This window comes from Ostrea edulis, chromosome 4 (genome assembly GCF_947568905.1).
Source record: "Ostrea edulis chromosome 4, xbOstEdul1.1, whole genome shotgun sequence".
NCBI lineage: Eukaryota > Metazoa > Mollusca > Bivalvia > Ostreida > Ostreidae > Ostrea > Ostrea edulis.
In genome coordinates this window covers 14,061,841-14,084,111 of record NC_079167.1, presented here as the reverse complement: position 1 = coordinate 14,084,111, position 22,271 = coordinate 14,061,841, and the positions used below count along the sequence as shown (strand labels likewise).

Genomic DNA, 22,271 nt, shown 5'->3' with positions numbered 1-22,271 from the left:
AAAAATAAATTAGAAAATAGAGCTATTTAAACTTTATTGACAATCATAGAAGAATCCGCGGCAGAACACATGGAGAATATACAACCGTATACAATTACTAGTAAACAAAAGGAAAAAAAACAAACGGAAATACGACGAGCCATCAATTGCAACACGTTGGAAATACAGAGTGTATTTTAGTTGAACACAAGCTAAAATTACGCACACGTAATATTTGACAAAGGCACACTTTATTAAAAGTTAAATCAAAACCGACACACTATTCTAGTTTTAGAAAAAGTAAAAAGAATCCTTGTCCTCTTGTAACACTCCGCTAATTGCATGGACGACCCCATTCGTTCCCACCATGTCACATTCAATGACCCGCGAGGAACCCAAGGTGAGCCGTCCTTGTGATGCCTCCACAGAAATTCTCATCCCAAGGAGAGATATCGGGTTTCTCGGAAATATGTTATATCTGTTGATATACCGTTGGAACGCAGAGCAGCATTTATGTCCTTAATAAACGAAAAAATGTAACAATGAATATACAACTCAAACTTGATAGCTACAATATGAGAGTATTACATATACACTTTATAAATTTCACTACTGATAGTGATAACAGTTTTCGTTAGAACAAGCATTCTAAGAGTACTGCAAAAGCAATACATGTCCCCTACCGGAGCCCTGTGTTTGTATAAGGAATAACATTATCAACCAGGAGACTGTTTAACATTTTTTGTTACAATAATTCGACAGTAGCAAAAGTGAAACTTGATGTGTATCTACTCATTCGATAACCACATATCAAACTTAAGACTTCTAAGTTAAGGTATTGTAGAGTACTATACTCGGCACAAAGTTCCATAAGTCTCGTGAAAATCAGTCCACCGTGATAAAACTTTTAAGCTTGATCCGTAAACATGTATAAGTAAATCGCATACCAAACTTCAGCTTCCAAAAAGCATGGTAAAAAAAAGTCCGTTGAACAAGAATTAAAGAGGTTCATTTTAACAATATTTAACCAAGCCTTACAGTTTTTGTTAGAAAAGGTGAACCGTAACAAAAGTGAAACTCGATCTGTGTCCATTTATTAGATAAACAACCCGCCTTTCAGATTCCTAAATCAAAGCATGGTGGGAGGAAAAGTACGGAAAACAATATTCGGCACAAAGTCCCATATATCTCATAAAAATCATTCAACTGTCATACAGTGATAAACCACATACCAAATGTCAGCTCCTCAAGTTAAAACAGGATGAAAAAAAGTTAGGAAAATGAAGTAGGACAAACTGACTGACAGAGGAACAGTCAGACAGAGGAACATTCAGACAGAGGGACGCTGTAGTCCCCTTGGGTTTCACCTTAGGGGACTAATGATCAATCACCTATTGTTAAACTTTGTGCCAATTATTACAACATAAAGCATTTGAAATTTATTAAACACAATATTGTTCAGCAATGAAAGAAAAGAGAAAAGAAGTTTTTAAAAAAGGGTTTGTGAAACATAAATGCCTCTAATTAGAGCACACTATATGAAAGGCAATTTCTATTAAAATAATAATATGAAAACGAACAAATCTTAAGAATTACATTCCCTGTATATCACAGCCCTCTCACTATCTGTTCAAAGATAAAAACGGTAATAGATGTTTCTGTTGTCAGACAGGCTACTGACAAACAAGTTGATGGTGCAGGGGTTTCAACAGTCTCGTCTGAAGTCAGCATTTTGCAAATTTTATGGTCGTTATAACGATCTGGTGTGCCAATGCACCCTGTTACTGGGTCAAATGCTGTTTGACGTGTTTCATACCAATTTTGTGGCCGTTCTTGGCACACTGATTATGACTACGGATTACTCCGTTTACCTGATCAAGATATAGGGCTCACGGCGGGTGTGACCGGTCTACATGGGATGCCTACTCCTCCTAGGCATCTGATCCCACCTCTGATATATCCAGGGGTCCGTGTTTGTCCAACTTTCTATTTTGTATTCCATATGAGATTGATCACTGTTTGTTATCTTCACTTTTCTTAAGCCAATTCAAAGTTACAAGGCAACGCAAGATCGTTGGAAATGCCTTGTCACAAAAATTGCGTCTACAAAATATCAAAATCCTCACACTTCTAGCTCAAAAGTTAAGCAATGTTCTTGATAAGTGGGACAAATGTCAAGGTCATATAGATTGATTGTATCTTGCTTAACGTCTCTCTCGAGAATTTTTCACTCATATCGAGACGTCACCAAGACCGGTGAAGGGCTTCAAATTTAGGCCTATGCTCGGCGCTTATGGCCATTGAGCAGTAAGGGTTCTTTTGTGTACCACACCTACTGTGACACGGGACATCCGTTTTTAAGGTCATCTCCGAGGACCCGTATCCGAGTGTTTGGCGATGGAACTGTCACTACCTGTTTTAACGACTTCGGTCTGACGCGGCCGGGATTCGAACTACGGCCTTCCGCATGCGGGGCGAACGCTCTAACCTCTAGGGCACCGCGATTTCAATTGCTGTACCTTGCTACTTGAAGTAGAAGCTTTCCCATCTTTTTGTCGGTGTTAACGGCAAATATAAGGTTACTTTTACAGACAAAAAGACGGACGGACAGGCGAAATCTATTGGTGCATGCATATGTCCCCAGGTCTTTAATTTCAGTGACATAAATGTTTTAAAATTTTCCAGAACTGGATTTCGGTAAATTTCTTCAAGTCTATGGAGAATATGCATACCTAAAATTACATGATCCTTGATAAAATCTTCCAGTTTCTCCTTACTGCTTGCCAATTCCTTCATGTCACTCTCTGGTACTGCTTTCAGTGCCTAGATGTAGAACAAAAGTAACCGTTTACTCAAGCCATCCTCAGTGTTGAAGCGTCAAGAGAGGAAACTGCCATCCTCAGTGTTGAAACGTCAAGAGAGGAAACTGCATTTTGTGACCTTGATATGTATCAGACTTTGTCTTTAATACTATTTATGTAAGTCTAACTCAATCCTAGGGTTAAATTTACCGATGCCGGTATAAAACGTTGACATCCAACATCTTGAACTAAATTTTTGTCTTACAGCGCAACCTTCACTTAATTTCACCTTGTTAGTTGGTGCCAGAACTGTATATGGTCCTTTCTTTTGTAATTGGTCGGCCATTCCGGAGATTTTCATCAATCGAACAAACTCTGTAAAACGATTGTCCACAGCAAGTACGTCAATCACAGTGCCTACTGGAGGAATCAGTACCTGAAACAGCGAGGGCATTATTTTGATATGGGTATACTTGAAAGGTTAAAAATAGAATGTGGGTTACTGCTCTATAAACGAAATTAATACTGATAAAGTCAAAATTAAATAAGTAATAACATTTTTTGAATTTAAACCTGTTATGCATTATCCTAGCAGTGTACTATGGAGCGCCAAATTAACATAAACTCAAATAATTGATTGATTGATTATTTTACACCCCGTCAAGAATTTTCACTCATATTGAGACGTCACCAACTGTAGGTGAAGTGCCACAAATTTAGACCTATGCTTATCGCTCAGGGCAGTAGCAGTGAGGGTTCTTTATCGTGCCAAGGCCTACCGCGACACGGGACTCAGTTTTTAAGGTCATATCCGAAAGACCCGTGATTTTCACTTCTAAATGCCGAGTGTTTGGCAATGAGCAATCACTACCTATTTTAACGTTTTAGGTTTAATTCAATAATTGCGCGCAATAATTGAATTGATGCGCGCATCAATTCAATTGATGAGAGCAATAATCATTTATTGCTCTCCTCAATTCAATTGATGAGCGCATTAATGTGGTAAAATTATTGACCGTATAATTGCATTTGGAGCTCGATATAAATGATTTGATGACCTCTTTAATTCAATTGAAGAAAACTTTAATGATTTACAACAACTGTGTATAAGAAATTAGTGTGCCCATCACTTCTTTTAAAGAGAGCAGCAATTCAAATTGTGAATATGTTGAATTGAAAATATCTCTAATTATGTAGTTGCTCTTTCTAAAAGAAATATTGCGCGCATCAATTGAATAATGATACCATAAATTTAATTGAAGAGAGCAATAATTCAATTATTGTGCCCATCAATTGAATTGATGCGCGCTATAATTCAATTGAAGAGAGCAATAATTCAATTATTGCGCACGTCAATTGAATTGATGCGCGAATTAATAGAATTATTGTTCTCTTTGATATTGAATTGTAGCGCGAATCAATTCAATTGCTAGTATCATAAACTTATTTGAAGATAACAACTATTTGATTACAGCCCTAATCAATTCAGCAGAATAATCAATGCTACAAAGAAATCAATTAATGCGTGCAATAATTCAGAATTAAAGATGTAATTTATCATTTTAAGAGGTCTTTAATTGAATTGTTGTACGCATCAAATGAATTAAGGATATTTTCAAATAATTAGAGATATCTTCAGTTATTTGGCGCTCAACAGTGTAAATGAATCAAAGGGAAGAAGAGCCCTAAAGTAGGAAAGGTACAAAATATATAATATCAAGAGAAACTTAAAGAGCAAACCACAAAACAATGTAACCTTGTCTATAAGGTGAATGACGGCGTTGCAACTTGGGATGTTGTATTTCACGATGGTAGAACATTGAATATACTCATCGGTGCGTGATCCGTAGAAAGGAAACTGAAATAAAGGACAAAAACCGATTCTACCTTCTTGAATTGATCATATCATTGTACTCTTACCTACCAAATACATCTGTTATTTCAAGAGTAAAATTTTGACTGAAGGGTTAAATTTATATTAACTTACTATTAATAATCCTAACCAACTCGAATGAACATTCGTTGAAAATTTTAATCTTTTTTAGATGCATTTTAGTCTGATATCTGTTTGAGAGACATCCATTCTCTTTTTGATGACGTAATCTAGAACTTGAGATTGACCTCTGCCTGCTTTCTTTGGGGAATAATACTGTACAGAGATGGATATAGAATGTTTACTTTGAGGGATTACGTTTTATTTTCAAGTTCACCCGCTTGAAACCCTTATATATGCGTATGCTTTGCAAGAAATTTACAAAAAAAGAAGTGAAACCCCAACAGGGAGTGTGGCAGAGGTAGGAAGCCCTTTATTTGGTTCAAAATTGAATTTACAAGTATTATGTCCCTTTATACAAACCAGTGTCAATTTCTTTACATAAATGACTAGATTCGAGGTGCTATCACTTGTTGTGATCTTAATCCAAGAACAGAAAAACAAAATTTGCGCAAATCTTGTCTAAATCAAGGATTTAACAATTATGCATATAAACGACAAAAAATGGTGTATTTTTGACCAATCTCGGAAGACTGGTTCAAACATAAACCATCAGGATCCTCGCTTGAAAATCACCATAGCGCGCTTTAGATGATATGGTCTTATTCATGAAACAAGCAGAGGAATCATCACGAATAATAGTATCCATTTTTATGGGTCACTTCCTGGAACAATAATAACCAAAAGTAAAAGAATCGCTTCATAGTGAGGCAGTGACAATGATTTAATGTAGCTGTTGATTTTCTGATAACACGACGCTCATATAAGTAGCATTTGACTATCTAGGGTGAACGTACTAATACACACAAAAGTGGATGCAGAGGAACAATCCGCTGTCTTTACTGTAAGGGAACTTCTTTTTCTGAGCCCAGGAAGGCAGAATATGCTCGTGTTGATTGAAGGTCCTTCACACTATTCTGATGTGGACGACTTGGTGCGGCACATCAATTTCTCGAGAGATTGGATGAAGTAATGAACAAGCTTTTTACATCACCTTTTAAAGCATTTGTCCGTTTTCGATACACAAAATGTGCTCAATATATCGTTTACTGGTTCTGAACAAGAATCAACTAGATGATCTGAAGTTTGTAGAGTGCTGCATATACTTTGTGTGGAATATTAATATTTCTTCCTATCAGAGTATTTGCAACGTGTGATTTAAATTGCAGCATGTCTGAGAAGTTTTCTAGCTACAGTATATGAAAGGGTCTGTGCAACATTGAAGCAGTATTTCGAGAACGTTGTTAGTAGAAGGAATGCTGGGTTTGTAGTGTTTTCTTTGGGATAATGTCTTTTCCTTTTAACATTACTCTTCTGATCTATTGTTTGAGAATTTAGGAATTATACCTGACAAAGTTACCATGGGGCCATTACTCGTCGAATCTGACAGTTCTCAGGTTCTTCGGTATCAGTAAAAGTTGATGGAATTTGATGGACTGTAAATATCCTTTGATGGCATTGTCTACACTGACCACATCCAAGAGCAGCACACTGTTAACTAGTCGATATACCAGCCGGTGAGTCTGAATTTCACTCTGAGCATTTGCTAACTTCCATCTCTGCTATTTGTGATGTTTATGAATGAATGTTGTAACTGATGCATCTATACCGTAAACGTTCATTTGCAAAGTTTTAGAAAATGAGGTCCCTGTGCTTTATTAAGGAATTTACGACCGTGCCAATCAAATTTTTAAAATCTGAGCAGATCATCACAGAAGCAAGGGACTGACAGGTTTCATATTGTAAGGAGTTCTAGCAAATTAATAATTAGTTGATTGCACTTGATTCACTATCCTGAAATTCCCTTTTTTCAATCCTGCAGTGTATTTCGGGATCTGTTATCGGACTGATTTTGCAATCGAGGACACAATTGATATGGTCTGAAAACAGATACGGATGAGTAAAAATATCTAGGTTTACCACCTTTAGTTCACTATCTGTAGGAACTCTAATGCAGTTTGAGACGGACTTTGACGGAACTTCTTTACTTCTTGAACCAAAGTCTTGCTCTTGGGTAACCATGTGAGAGTTTGTGATCGGACAAAGCCCGCTCTCAACTTAAAGTTGTTGTGTAGAGACTTAAGAGGACATTTTTCCCTGTTGGTGAAGAATCAGTGGGTTTGATACTGCACGGATAACTATAAACCCCAAAGTACACCCATATTATGGATATGTTTTTTTTTAATTCCTTGTGCAGAACACGGGGAAAAGGACAGAGACAATTATTAGTATTGCACATCTGACAGTAAAAGCGAGGGAATTTATTCCAATGGACACGAATGGTGCTTTTTTATTAGCTGACCTGGTTTTATATTCTTACGAGGCAGAATTTATTCAAAAGCTTCTACATGAGAAGAAAAAAATCTCTTGCTGTGGCCTTCAACTCGACATTTAGATATATCGACATGACCATAGATGTTAAAGACTTAAATTTTTGACATTATAGACAATTGCTTCTTCAACAAAAATGGAAAACGCAAATATGTTAGCTGACCTGTTTTTATATTCATATGAAGCAGAATTTATTAAAAAACTTCTACGTGAGAAGAAAAAATTTCTTGCTGTGGCCTTCAATTCGACATTTAGATATATCAACGATGCATTATCTATTAACAATGATAATTTTCATTCATATGTCAATTCAATATATCCCAGTGAACTCGAAATAGAAGACACCACAGAATCGTCCACTTCTGCTTCATACTTAGATATTTTATTGAAAGTAGATATTAACGGCAAACAACTCAACTTTATGACAAACGGGATGCTTTCAGCTTCTCTATCGTCAACTTCCCATATTTATGTAGCAATATTTCATTATCACTTGCATATGGTGTTTATATCTCTCAATTGATGCGATACGCGAGAGCTTGTTCTGTGTATGGTTAGTTTTTAAATCAAAGCAGCTACTGACAAACAAGTTGATGGTACAGAGGTTCCAACAGTCTCGTTTAAAGTCAACATTTTGAAAATTTTATGGTCGTTATAACGATCTAGTTTGGCAATACAACCTGTCAATGGGTCAAATGCTGTCTGACGTGTTTCATGCCAATTGGTAGGCCGTTCTTCGCACACCGATTTTGACTCCTTTAACCTGATCAAGATGTAGGGCTAACGGCGGGTCAACAGGGGATGCTTACTCCTCCTAGGCACCTGATCCCATCTCTGATATGTCCAGGGGTTCGTGTTTGCCCAACTCTCTGTTTTGTATTGCTTATAGGAGTTATGAGATTGATCACTGTTCGTTATCTTCGCCTTCTATGTTAACGGCAAACTACCAATTCAACTTTATGACAAACGAGATGACTTCAGCTTCCCCATCGTCAGCCTCCCATATTTATCTAGCAATATTCCATTATCACCTGCATATGACATTTATGTCTCAACTGATTCGAAGTATAAGAGCTTGTCCTACGTATGATCAGTTTTTAATTCGAGGCAGGCTACTGACAAGTAAGTTGATGTTACAGGGGTTTCAATAGTATTGTTTAAAGTCAGCATTTAGCAAATTCTATGGTCGTTATAACGATCTAATTTACCGATACCACCTGTCATTGGGTAAAATGCTGTCTGACATGTTTCATATCAATTGTTAAGCCGTTTTTACACACTGATTTCGACTACAAATTACTCCGTTTACCTGATCAAAATATAGTACTCATGGAAGGTGTGTTGACAGGGGATGTTTATACTTCCTGGGCACCAGATCGCACCTCTGGTATGTCCAGGGGTCCGTTTTTCCCTACTCCTGATTCTTTATAGGAGTTATGGAATAATCATTGTTCGTTGTCTTCACCTTTTCATTATGCTGTTCAAATATGGAATATGAAAGTACTGTAAGTCAAGCAAAATAACCCAGTAGTTTGACTAAGAACCATACGCTATTGACCTCAAAGTTTCCATCCTCAATATAATTTGCTGACTGAATTTGTTTTACATGCAAGGTGAAGATAACGAACAGTGATCAATCTCATAACTCCTATAAGCAATACAAAATAGATAGTTGGGCAAACACAGATCCCTGGACACGCCAGGGGTGGGATCAGGTGCCTAGGAGGAGTAAGCATCCCATCTTGAGATTTAGCGCAGGACTCGCACACACCCTCGGCCTCTTTATGGTCAGGAAAACTGTGCTCTACATACCAAAGAGCTTTTTCTGTTGTAGAACCAACTTTACTAGCTTCAAGCAAAATAGTTGTGCAGCCAAGCATGTACAAGTATGCTACAAATTCGGTGTGTGAAGGGTTCTCCACTTTTAAAGACACTCTTGTATACTTTCAATTAAAGAAAATTCTTACCGATATATCAATATGAACAGTAAGGTTCTTTTGGGGGTTCCAGGTGGGGAATTGATAGCCATCATATGCATGACACGTGGATACTGTTGGAATCACGTGATAACGAAGCGTGTCCGCTAGAGACGTCTGAGAATCATTTAATCTGTTCATGGCAAACGTTGACATTTTCTGAGGAAGTATAAATAAAACACATACAGTGAAGCAATTCGTTTGTATCAAACATCAAACCTCATTTTACAGCTTTGTAAAATGAAATACATATCGCATTCATATGTCCATGTATAAAAGCATGGCTGTTTAGTATATTTTATGTAGCTTACCCTGAATGCTTCGTCTGTAGGAACTAAAACACTGATGTTTTCGGCTTGCTCCAAAGATTTCTTCAAACCTGCCTGGATGATCAACTCTGGTAGTCGAGTGATATTCAATCTCTGTATAGCATCTAGAACTCCTAGAGCTAAATAACCAAGGCTTAGGATATTTCATTTATGACTTCATAATTGACCACAATCTTTTTCTTAAAGCAATGTATATGTCAATAAAATTTTACTCTCCTGGAAACTAGGAAGAATCATTTTTAATCATAAAAATTCAGGATAAAATGTAAGTACGCATCTATATACATGTATGTATGGAACTCACCTTCGTGTGGTATAATGACGTCATCAATCAGGTGAAGTACACCATTGGTGGCCATGACGTCACGGTCGATGATCTGTGACTTCTCCACGAAGAGCTTGTTGTCCTGGTCACGTGACAGATAGAGGTAATTAGACAACTGATTTTTGGTCCTAGACTTATGCTTATCTGACACCGCGGAGGAACAAATCACATTTGGAAGGAGATGATGGAATAAAACCTCTGAAAATAAAACAAACATTTCAGATTAGTCTTCCTAGGCATTTGAAAAATGAAATGGAAACAAACTTAATTTGACTGCATGTACGACAGACTTTTCAAACAACGTTGATCGTTCAAGATTGTTTGCAATAAAGTGTTGTCCAGTTTTTGGAATGCGTTGTCCGACGGTGCAAACAGTGTAAATTGTCCATCATTTCTGAGGTCCTGTCCTAGTCCAGTACTACCGATAGCTGAAAGTAAGCGTATCATTTGATTAACTCAACGAACTCACTATATGTCGAAATCTAATGCATTATATTTCATTTTTTACAAATCTATGGGCATAATGGGTAAATAATCTGGGGGAAGCACAATAATAAACTTTACCTGTTTTAAGATAGCTGAGCTGTGGATTGCTGCTGATAATGTCCATCAGTGATTTAGTCACTGGTTGAAGTACCTCTTCAACAATATGGATGACGCCATTAGAAGCCAAGTTGTCACGCGATGAGACCAGTTTGCAATTCGCAGTCATTAACTGTGAATTAAACTAGTTTGAAACACATATACATGTACATTGATCAAGAAACTCGTATGGAGAGGGCTTAGAATACTTACTCCGTCGCCGACCATATCGTAGAAGTTGACTCTGATGGTGGAGGATTTGGAGCCTGCGGAGGTAATTATCTGCTCGTCCGTTAGTCTGGAGGTGGTCAGAATCCCTCCCGTCACGTGACTCAAAACTAGATCTGAGGCGTCGCTGACGATGATTGTGCTGATGGGTGGTGAGATTCTTATGACAGAGTTCATATCCTGGAACATATATAGAATCACAAAATTCGTATCATCCTCGCCAGGTGCCTACGTTGATTTCGTTTTACAACTGATAATGCATGGACAAACTTGTTTACAAAATGTAACTTTTAATGGCAACATTGCAAAATAACGATGGGAGTGGAACCTATAAACATTCACGTTAAGAAAACGTATATGGTAATACTTAGACACCCACCCATAAATACCAACAATCTGCCTTTATGGATGTGTATTTTTACTGTTCTTTTTTCTGCAAACACCTCACAAGGCTTCTCTTAAATAAGTCCAGGGCATTTACACACAATGCATCGGTATTTTGCATGTTGAAGAGTTCAAATTGTTATTGGACTTCTAGTTTTGGTTTCTAATCCATGAATTTGCATACTCGACGACGACGCTTTCCCAGCGAGAGTACCAACTAGTTCAAAGACGATATCATCATCAAGACGCGACATTCAATATCCCCAAACAACATCTATATAATCGGATAATCATGTACATGTATCGTGTGAATATATCTCAATTGATTCGATTCGCAAGAGATTATTCTATGATAAGTTTCATAGAGGCAAGACGATGAGAAACAAGTTGATGGTGCAGGTGTTTCAACAGTCTCGTTTAAAGTCAGTGTTTCGCAAATTCTGTGGTCGTTATAACGGATCTTATTTGCCAATACAACATATTATTGGGTCAAATGCTGTCTGACGTGTTTCATACCGATTGTTAGGTCGTCCTTGGCACACTGATTTTGACTACGGAGAACTCCGTTTACCTTATCAAGATATAGGGTTCACGGCGGGTGTGACCGCTCGACAGGGGATGCTTACACCTCTTAGGCACCTGATCCCATCTCTGGTGTGTCCAGGGGTCTTTATTTGCACAATTCTCTATTTTGTGTTGCTTATAGGAGTACTGTTCGTTATGTTCGCCTTTCACCATAAAGATTCCATGATATAAGATTTGCAATTGGTATGCGAGAATCCTCCGTCATGGAATAAAAAATCTCTTTGTTGTAAGGAATTAAGTCCTTTTCCGTAAATACATAGCATACTATTACATTCGTGATTTTATTTTCTCTGTAATTAATGTTGAATGGCAATTTTGCCAAACTCGCGTAACAGAAGTAATGTACGGTAGAAGAAACATTGCCACTTCTGTCGCTTGTGGACAATATCTTGTTTGTCTATTCATCTTATCATTACTTTTTTCTTCCTTTTACCATTGAAAAGATATATAAAGTAACATTAGCATTGTGTTACAGCTTACACTGAGAATAGAATATTCATCGGTTGGCAGCACGTTGGGGGTTTCGCTGAAAGCTTTGTTGGTAGGTGCAAAGACAGTAAAATTTGCCACGGAGTTGTCTTGTAGTTTACTCTGTAGGCCAATACTCTTAGCAGCTCTAAGGAAATCTGTCAGATTCAGAGCCCTGGCCGTACTCACGATGTCGTCTAGCTCGCGGTCTGCAGTAAATCGTTCAATATTGAGTGATTAAGCAGTTATGTATGTACTTCCAACTTTCTCAGTCCTTTACAAAATTGCATTCTTATGCATTGAAATAGATATTCATTAAATATGTTTATTAGTTTCTTACAAGTAGGACAGCCAAACTGCCCCGAATGCCTGCTGTACCCATGGCAACATTCCTTGATTTCTTTCACTGTTGTCTTCTCCAAATTTTTCGTGACACTATCGTAAAAATTGAAGATTTATTTTCAAATAACTTTTATTTTCATTGTTCAGACATTCAACTAAATCATGACTCACATTTCGGTACATATATACGACGTTCCCTTGTCATCGCATGTCATTGACACAGACGTATGGTGACTGGTGATATCCTCTCGGGTTGTTTCATTCCTTTTCTCTTTACTTGTACAAACATTTGGACTGTAAAGGAATGAAAGATTACATTTACTTATTGATTTGTTTTGACTTATCTCATATAAAAATGGCTTTGCACTTTGAAAACATTTAATTTGTTAGAAGAACTCTAAAATTCTAAATCTGCGCAGCTGACCATGCTGAAAGGTACTTTTAATACCATAATAACACGCCCTTTAGTTTTATACAGATTGACATGAAAATATATACCACACTATTGACGTTTCAATGCAATAAAGGCACAGACCATCTGCAATATCCACTGATAGTACACCGAGTGAAGACCGCCTAATGGGTAGTCAGGTGACAACACCTCTTGTTTTGTTATATACTGATCAAACCAAAAAAAAACCCAAAAAACCCGCATAATAATAATTTTTCGCTAAATCTTTTGATACAACTTTTTCATACAGGTCTAGAATAAATCGTCTGATTACTCCGTGTAACATCTAACGGTGTTGTTCACTGGACATGTATGCTATTGAATTTGAGGACAATAAAATGTGTTTTCATAAAATCCTAAAATCGGTCTTCGTAATTCTCGATTGTTGCAAGTTCATTATGCCAGATCAGGTACCAGTAGTCTACCAAATGCATGAGTTTCCGATATTTGATTGTGTTGTTTTCAAATAAACCACCCGGAATCGGGGACGGCCTAGGTTTACGCACTCCGTAAACCATTTGTCGCACTGCGTAAACCTAAACTGTGAAGTAGTTTAAGTAGTAATCTGTGCGGAAACTTTGCTTAAACCTAGGGTGGCGACTAGTTTCAGTGGTGCGGAAACAGTACAGAAACCTTATGTTTCCGCTGCGTAAACCACCTGGAATCGGGGACGGCCTAAGTTTACGCATTCCATAAACCCCATGTAAACTTGAAGTTTCCAAACTGAAACCTTGCGTAAACCATTTGTTTTAAGTTTCCGCACCATGGAAACCATAATTTTCATGCAGTGCACTTTTATAAAAACAAAATGCCGCGTCTGAATGATGCTCAACGCAGCAACGCAATTGGACAACTGGAACCATGTGTATCATAGTTTTAAGTTAGAAGAGATTTGAATGTTGCACAAAGCACCATATATCGCCTTTGCAGCAGATATCAACAGCATTGTGCAATAAATGCTCGTCATAGAGCTGGTAGACCATGTGTGACGTCAGCTGCACAAGATCGCATCTTCGTCAACGATTCACAACAGCGTCATCTACAGCATATGTCATTCCTGGGATTCGCAGAATATCAGATCAGACTACGGGATGCTTGGAACAGATCGCACAAACATGTTCGTGGCATTGTTCTGACTCCGCAACACCGCCAAAACGACTTCAATGGTCTCAGACAGAGTATGGCAGCGGCAACACTGACTGACAGTTTGGTTTAGGATGAATCTCGATTTTTACTGCAGGCTAGAGGTCTGATAGATGACTCGAGTGTATAGGTTTTGCGGAAAATTGCATCCAGGAGGATGACTGGTTTGGAACGGGCAGTGTTAGGGTTAATCCGAGATTCCTCTGACTCTTAACCCCGCTTTTATTTTGTGACTTCTGCGGGGGAGAGTCAGAGCGGACTCCATATTGAAAAGTGGGAATTCAGCGACACTAGCTGGTGTCGCTGCTTTACCTACCTCTTACAACTTTATTTCGCGGACCCATCTTCCAAGACGCGAGGATTCAGTTATCGGAAGATTATTCTACAAATACATCATGATTAATACGATGCTATCGCCGTTTAAACGATGGAATTTTGTGTTTATATGTGCTGACGTCATGCGCAAAGAAATCAAATGGCGAGGCTGCGACCTAATTCAAGTGATGCTCCATTTGTCGGTGTTAGGGCCGTTTAAACGGCGATAGCATCGTATTAATCACGATCTATTTATAGATTTATCTTCCGATAACTGAATTCTCACGTCTTGGAAGATAGATCCGCGAAATAAAGTTGTAAGAGGTAGGTAAAGCAACGACACCAGCTGGTGTCGCTGAATTCCCACTTTTCAATATGGAGTCCGCTCTGACTCTCCCCCGCACATGTCAAATATAAAAGCGGGGGTAAGAGTCAGAGGAATCTCGGATTATGTTAGGGTGTGGGCAGCTATATCCTACACAGGCAGGACAGCATTAGTTCACATACAGAGTACTTTGAAGACTCAACGGTATAATAATGAGGTCTTACAGCCACACGTAGTTTCGATAATGCATCATCACGAAGTATGCAGTATTCCAACATGACAATGACAGACCACATGCTGCTCGTTTAGCATGTGATCTTCTGTAAAGACACAATATCCAGGTTCTTCCTTGACTACCAAATCACCAGATTTGAAGCCCGTCGAACACGCATGGGGCGAACAGGATAGGCGCATTCGTTGAAGACATGATCCGCAGCCTCAGATTCTGTAACAACTGACCCAAGCTCTGCAGTTAGAGAGGAACAACATTCCTTGACAGTGAAGGGGAGGGGGGGGGGGAGACAGACAAGATATTGAACTTGACTGACCTTGAACTGTTAATGTCTATATTTGTCATTAGCGGTGGGGATCTTTGATTATAAACCCATCATTTACTGTTATCAATAAATCAATTATTTATTAAGTACTAGTATTTCTGATGTCTTATGTCTATGGAATTCGCTAGCCAAGGGTGACAATAGACGAAGAACACCGTGTATCGTCACCCTTGGCTAGCGAAGATGATGAAATTATACTATGGTTTTTATCACCATACGAGCATGTTTTCTATATTTGAGGATGAAATAGTTACCTATATGCTACTGTCATATCTTATGCCATCTCGCGTTAACTTATTCAGTGTATTTAGTCACAGAATTAGCATTTATACAATGGACTCTGATGTAAAGCGGCAAATACATTTAAACCGCAAAGTGGGCATCCCCCTACCCTATAAAGGCGACATTGAACTCGATGCATTATTGTTACAATTAATGAGCATGATAGGCAACGCGTCATGGTCCGTTAAATGTGATTTTCAAGATTAACTTGCTGATAAGTAATTCTAGACCAGAATGTGTTGTTCGCTTCAATTGAATTAATACCAACAATTTAATTGATGCGCGATATAATTTCTTGCAGAGAACAATAATTAAATCAATGCTCTCATTAATTCAAATAATGCGCGCAATAATTCAATTATTGCGCATATAAATTCAGTTGATGCGCGCAATACATGTAACTCCATCAGAGTGAACAACTATTCGACCAGCATATCTACAATAATCTCTTTATTGAATTGTCGCACTCTTTAAGAAAAATTAATGCGCGCATGGATTCTTTTTACAAAATCATTGTAGATAATTAAAATATCTTCGATTGAATTAAAGAGATTATAAAATCATTTATACCAGAAGAATTAATGCAATCAACAATTCAAAAAAGTGGAATGATTCAAAATTGAAAATATGATTTGAAGTTATCTTTAATTGATTCGGACATCAAATGAATTGATGACATCTTAAAATTAATAGCTTGGTTTTATGTTAATTTGGCGCCCCATACATCAATTGAATACAAATGATTTTATTTGAAGAGGATCGTATATAAATTTTGTTGCATTGTGTATTTGTTTTGGAAGTATATTTTCGATTTCTAAATTGAAGGAGCATTATGAAATTAAAAAGAAAGACTGGGGTTATAGTGCTAGTTATTGAGCTACAGCGTGTTAAGCATGACCTTTTTGCACTTAGTTTGCTTACGATTTATTCGCATAAACACGATTTGTCATTTTTATTGTGGAACAGGTACTGTTGGATTATTCTTTTATTTCTTTCAGGGAAAGCCTTATCTAGAGTCAACTCTTCCTCCATTCCTGACACAGCTGTCACATCAACTTACTGGCGAACTGAGCGGCATGCATCAATTTAACTCTAATTTGTCTGTGTTGGACCATTGCACCACCCAGTGTCAAAGTTGAACATTACGTAACTATTGAAACACTTGATTTATTTCACCATGCCCTCTGCACTTCGCAGGGCCAAGGCCATTTAAGACTATTGTTACATTGAACCTTCTATTCTTTGACCACGACTTCTGCATCTCCCAGTGTCAAGGTCACATAAAATCATGATGATTTTGCATTGAAATGTTGTATATTGTTGAGATTGTGTTGCTGGGCTGCACGTTGTTTTGGAGGCCCGAATTTGTTTGTATTATCAGCCGTGCCCATAAACGCCAAATAAATGTAACCCAATAATTTGTTTAGTTGTTATTGCGCTGATATACGAGATAATAAATGAAAGGAACAAATCAGTTCATGTGCGCAATAATTCATAATTGAAGATATTATTATCTTTGAACGAATTGATGCACTCATCAAATGAATTGATGATATCTTTCAATAATTAAATATTTCTTCATTTGTTTGAGTTTATGTTTATTTGGCCTCCATAAATATCAAGGTGCGGAGGGATTATCCGCTTTGCAGGGTCGTTATTAGTTCCGTTTTCATTATGTAAAACATGCACATACGCTGTTAAATTTACACGTTGACGGTGAGATACGAGGGCTGTTCGATGTGTAATAGTGAAATGAACATTACATCCCTTCAAAGTATTCTCCTCGGTTTGAAATACATAATTTCAATATCTGAATCCATATCTGAAATGCGTCACGGTACGCTGATTTAGGTAGACCTCTGAGGCACTGACTGATGGCTGAGCCAAGGGCTTGTTGGGACTTGTAACGACGACCAGATAAGTGGAAAAAGGAAAAAGTCGCATGGGACTAGATATGAAGAGTATGGTGGGTGTGGCAAGACGGTAACCTTCTTCGACTTCAAAAATTGCTCCACATGCTCAGATGTATGTGATGGAGCATGATCATGAAGTAGACGAACATGCCTAAATCCTGACACAGGGCGTCGTTTATGATAATTTTCAGTATAACATCTCGGTAATACCGACCTGTAACACTTTTGCCCTTCGGCACCGGAATTTGTACGGCTATACCATCACATGAGAAGAATATGCAATAAAGAACCTTCTTTGTGCTTATGGTTCTTTTGGCAACTACAGGGCTTCTACCGTGTTTAGTTAGCCATATTTTGTTTCCAATTTTTCTTACTGGTTCGAAATAGTGAACCCATATTTCGTCACCAGTAACAATGTTTGCAAATTATCTTTGATTGAATTTGGGAAACATTTTGAGCAATTGCTTCGCGGTTTGTACTCGTACCCGTTTTTTGGTCATCTGTCAATATATGCGGTATCCATCTGGCAGAAATCTTTCGTACTTTCAAAATACGCTTCAAAATGAAATGCATCCGCGGTAGCGATATGCCAACAGCTTTGGCAATATCACGAATCGTGTATCTGCCATCACTTTCAATTATTTCTCTAACTTTTGAGACATTTGCCTTGCCTGTTACAGTCACAGGTCGGCCAGATTTTGCTGCATCTTTGACGGACTCTGTGCCAGTCAGAAATTTCTTTCTCCACCTACAAACTGTCCCATAAGATACCTTATCAGACCCATAAACTTCCCCCAATTCAGTAAAAATCTGCATTACCGAATGACCGAGTTTTGTGCGAACTTTTATATAAGCTCTAATTTCTTCAATATTCTGAACCCGTTTCCCAACCATTTTTACAACAGTGGTCAACGACTGGCTCTATTGAAATGACTATAAGTTTAAGACTATGTAGAGCTGAAGGATCGTGTTTATACCGAAGGAAAGGCATTGAATAGAGTTTTTCAAGAGTATCATCATCCACGAAATCGTGCAAAGCGTTATCACGCTGTGGTACAATACACATTACATATCGAACAGCCCTCGTACGAGTACATGTGTATATGCCTTTTAAATTCCAACTTGATACTGAATAACTTGGAAACCGTTACTGATTCATGCGCAAGGAAGTACAAATCACAATTTAAAGTGTCCTGCACGCATCCAACACCTAATCCGACAAAGTTCATCTTGTGAAGTCATTGGAGAAGAATGCGGCGAAGAATACCACTTGGAAACAATGTCCCATGTACTTTAATATCATCAACTGCCGATTTGACGACCATGTAAGGAATAGTCTCGCCCTCTTTGGTCGTCTTAGAGAAATATACAGTTATTGGGTAACGCTATAACTGGACATGATTTGATGAATTTAACGCAGGGCGATTTAGATTTTTTTGTTTTAAAAAAAGATTCATAGCGAAAAATTTCCAATATACAGTCATTTCAGAAGTCGGTTATTCATTAAAGACTGTTGAAATTGAGCGATGAATAGATAAACAAGCAAAACAAACTCGTAAAAATCGGTTTTAATTATCTTACTCAAGTTCAAAGATCAAGCATTCTATAGATAAATACATGTTTATATTCAAAGACGATATCGCTGATAAATCCTGAAATAGAATTACCACAAACATGACAAACAGATACGGACCGTCGTGTTATCAAAGTCCAATTTGCAGTACTTACCCGTCCCACCACTGTCTGGATCCGCCCCCGTAGTTAAATGCAAGATTGATGTCAGCAAACGGAAATAGCCAACTACATAGAAGTATAAGAAGCAGATTTTAGATAAATTTCTTATCATAAATTTCTAATTTCTTGGAAACAAGCGTACATGTACTTTCTTATGTTATCTCATATTTTTTATAAGATATATTACAAAGTTTATAAGATATCTCATAAACTCTATAAGATATCTTATAACTTTTATAAGGTATCTTACAAAAAAATGAGATATCTTTAAAGAGGAATAGATCGGGGGGGGGGGGGACCCAAAACGGCGTGCCATAAAAGGTGTACATGCATTGATGGTTACGATTTAAAATTAGCTTCTACGGGGTTACACATTCTAACAAGTCTTCCTTAATTATCATGATACATGTTATGCTGCAGAAATGATACTAAATTCTTTTGCTGTTTCCCTTTGACGATAGGCCACTGTATCACATGGCCAGTCACGCCGCCACTGACTCAGTACCGAGTCGGTGCAAGCGCACTTAACAGACATTTACCAAACAATTTAAACATGCTCACAATACGTAGCAGTGTAATGACAAGCAATGTAAATCTTTAACTGCAGACGTTAGTAAGTTTAAGTAGAATTTAGAGTTAAAACTGAGGTTTATGCAAAATTGGAGTGAATTTTATTATAGCTGTTTGTTCAAAAATTGACATATTCTTTCTAAAAAAATTCAAATTTCTTTTTATATCTGAGTATTCTCCAAGGACTTGATTTTATTCGTATTACGAGAGCATACATACAATGTGCGCATGAGGGCCGTGCTTTCCTTGGTTTTTATATCTCTTATAATTCAAACAACGCAGGCGTTTATTTCTTGTATCTACTAGTATATTTTCTGATATGTCTGTTGAAACAGTGTAAGGCTATATTTACAAAACACTGGTACATATTGTAAATCCCTTGGTGTTTCTTACCTGGACTTCCAGCGAGGTAGTCTGAGGCGTCCTCCAAGTGCAAAGTGGTCGTGATTTTGTCTTCGCCGTGATCTGCCGCGGTAACGTCGTCGATGACGTCTGCTTTCTATGTCGTCTACCACCAGAAGCAAACAGATCAAAATTAAAAAAACATATAGCCGCGACATCCCAAAGGCAGTTCAGCAATGACAGAGAATCCTTAGACAAAATACACCTTTCTTGAACCGTTATGGTGACTGTGTTTGTGAAATCCTTGAGTGTTTACAAAGTTAAACATGCAGGAAGAATTGTTCAGACCCCTGGGTCAGGCTAATGCGCACTGGGAAATGTGGGTTTCATAACGTCAGCTTGATGATTCAGCGTACCATCAAAACAGCGAGTGAAGCACATGTATAGAGCTTTTAAGAGGAGGAACACAAAGATTTTATTGTGTGTTGATGTGTAGAGATGCACTTCTAATACAAAACTCGGATCCTGTATATTTGCAGTAACAGTAAAGATTATGTTACTTTTCAAACATGCTCTATCAATGAAAAATACGCAATAACAAATCTTATGTGTATAATCTATAAAGATGACACTGAAAATTTGGCCAAGAAGTAACATGGTGTGCATGCTAATATGCTCAGTACTGGTTTGTATTTATACCTACTATCTTTCACAATCAACATTCAACTAGAAATACATACATGTATGTATCAATTTGTCGCAAGATAAGCGTAATATTACGAGTGGGTACACAGAAATCAACAAAGACAGATGCACAATGTACCCCGTACTGGTTTAGTTTTTTCTTACATAAATAACAGGGTATTTGTTGTTGCTATGGAAACATTTTCCGAAGGAATTTCGAGTACTTTATTGTTCTGGTATACAGTAAAAACACGTATATAACAAACACGCTTATTACGAAGTGATTGTTATTCCCCTATAAGAGAACATAACATAAATGCTATTGGATATAACTACGTTTGGGTATAACGAACTGTTGTCACTGTCCTGGAGGTTCACTATAACCGTGTTTTACTATATTACTGTTTCAGTCCCTCAAATCCCTTGGCTTAAAGCGGAGTTCCTGCACCTTACTGCACATGTGCAAGGTATTCCCAATCATTTTGTATAAAGATGTTCAGACGAACATACAGATGGATGAGCGGAGATACACTCGACCTCCTTTAGAATGATTTTTTTTCAAGTTTGTTAGATTAAGAAATGAATTTCATTTTTTTTAAAAAAAAAAAAAAAAAAAAAGAATTTGCAAGAACCCGTGCTACTGTGTTGTGTGGAACACGGTACGACGAGAGTGAAATCCTAAACTTAGGTGAATAATTACAATTATCGAGGTGACAATCATATCAATATGAAAGGTGAAGACAAGGAACTGGGATCAACCTTATAACTCCTACATGGAATACAAAATAGAGAGTTGGACAAACACGGACCCCTGGATATACCAGAGGTGGAATCAGGTGCCTAGGGTGAGTAAGCATCCTCTGTCGACCGGTCACATCCGCCGTGAGCCCTATATCGTATCTAATATTGTTTGATTTCGATAAAGAATGGAATTTGTGTGAACATACATTTGAATCTATCCAGTATAAAATACTACTTTCATGTTATTTAAATCAATTTGTTTCAATCAAGCAATCTATTCAAAGTATGTGATATGATATTCAAAAGTGTGAGAGGGTGTTGTGGCCAGTACATAGAAAAGAATGTTTTTATTGCATTTAAACGCAAAAATATTGAAAACTATCATTCAAGACAAAGGAAAGGCTCAAGTATAAAGAAAAACTCTCTCGCACACTCTCTCCTTTTGCTCGCTTCTATCTTCTTTCCATTCGCTCTCTCTCTATCTTCATGCGTTCTTTTCATCTGTATCACTCTTTTTAAAAACAAAAATATCAGTAAAACTTATTAATGCTCTCCAGACTGCATTCTTCATATGAAGCATGACTTGCACAATGATCAATAACTGTTGAAATGAAGAGATTTTGATCTATAAAGAATGTGTTGAATGACCTTAACCTTTACAAAATTACCCCGAGTGACCTTTATCTGGCAGGTCAATTGCCTATTACTTATTTGTGGGATACATGATCAATAGCTGTTCAAAACTGTTAAAATAAGGAACCCTTTCCTTATCTAAGATGTATATTCTGAGTAACGTTGACATTTCAAAAATGACCCTAAGGGGCCTTTGCCTGAAAGTTATTCTGCGATATACATGTATGATCAATACTTGTTCAAAAACTGTTGAAATAA

At 37.5% G+C, this 22,271-nt stretch overlaps 2 protein-coding genes across 4 annotated transcripts in view; both read right to left on the bottom strand.

The window, feature by feature from the left end:
• Positions 1-22,271, bottom strand: part of LOC125670354 (solute carrier family 17 member 9-like) — a 960,148-nt gene that overhangs the window by 90,716 nt on the left and 847,161 nt on the right. The window lies entirely within an intron of this gene.
• Positions 18-20,430, bottom strand: LOC125670221 (transforming growth factor-beta-induced protein ig-h3-like). Of its 2 annotated transcripts, XM_056161988.1 has the most exons (15): positions 20,007-20,430; positions 19,038-19,109; positions 12,495-12,617; positions 12,322-12,416; positions 11,994-12,190; positions 10,530-10,724; positions 10,299-10,449; positions 10,025-10,162; positions 9,714-9,932; positions 9,392-9,528; positions 9,072-9,239; positions 4,537-4,638; positions 3,070-3,216; positions 2,712-2,802; positions 18-497 (listed from the first exon to the last, which is right to left on the bottom strand). In XM_056161988.1, exons 1-15 carry the CDS (start codon positions 20,171-20,173, stop codon positions 271-273), a joined length of 2,229 nt encoding a protein of 742 aa, XP_056017963.1. In that variant the 5' UTR covers positions 20,174-20,430; the 3' UTR covers positions 18-270. The 2 variants fall into 2 exon arrangements, with proteins under 2 accessions (XP_056017963.1, XP_056017964.1); XM_056161989.1 differs by lacking the exon at positions 2,712-2,802.

Bases quoted from the DNA above. Each gene is read 5' to 3' on its own strand.
- LOC125670221 (XM_056161988.1), bottom strand. From the start codon at position 20,173: ATGTCGCGGCTATATGTTTTTTTAATTTTGATCTGTTTGCTTCTGGTG. The intron at 12,417-12,494 runs GTGAGTCATGAT...TTTTTACGATAG, and splicing joins TCGTATATATGTACCGAAAT to TGTCACGAAAAATTTGGAGA. The intron at 3,217-4,536 runs GTTACATTGTTT...TCGCTGTTTCAG, and splicing joins TCATTCACCTTATAGACAAG to GTACTGATTCCTCCAGTAGG.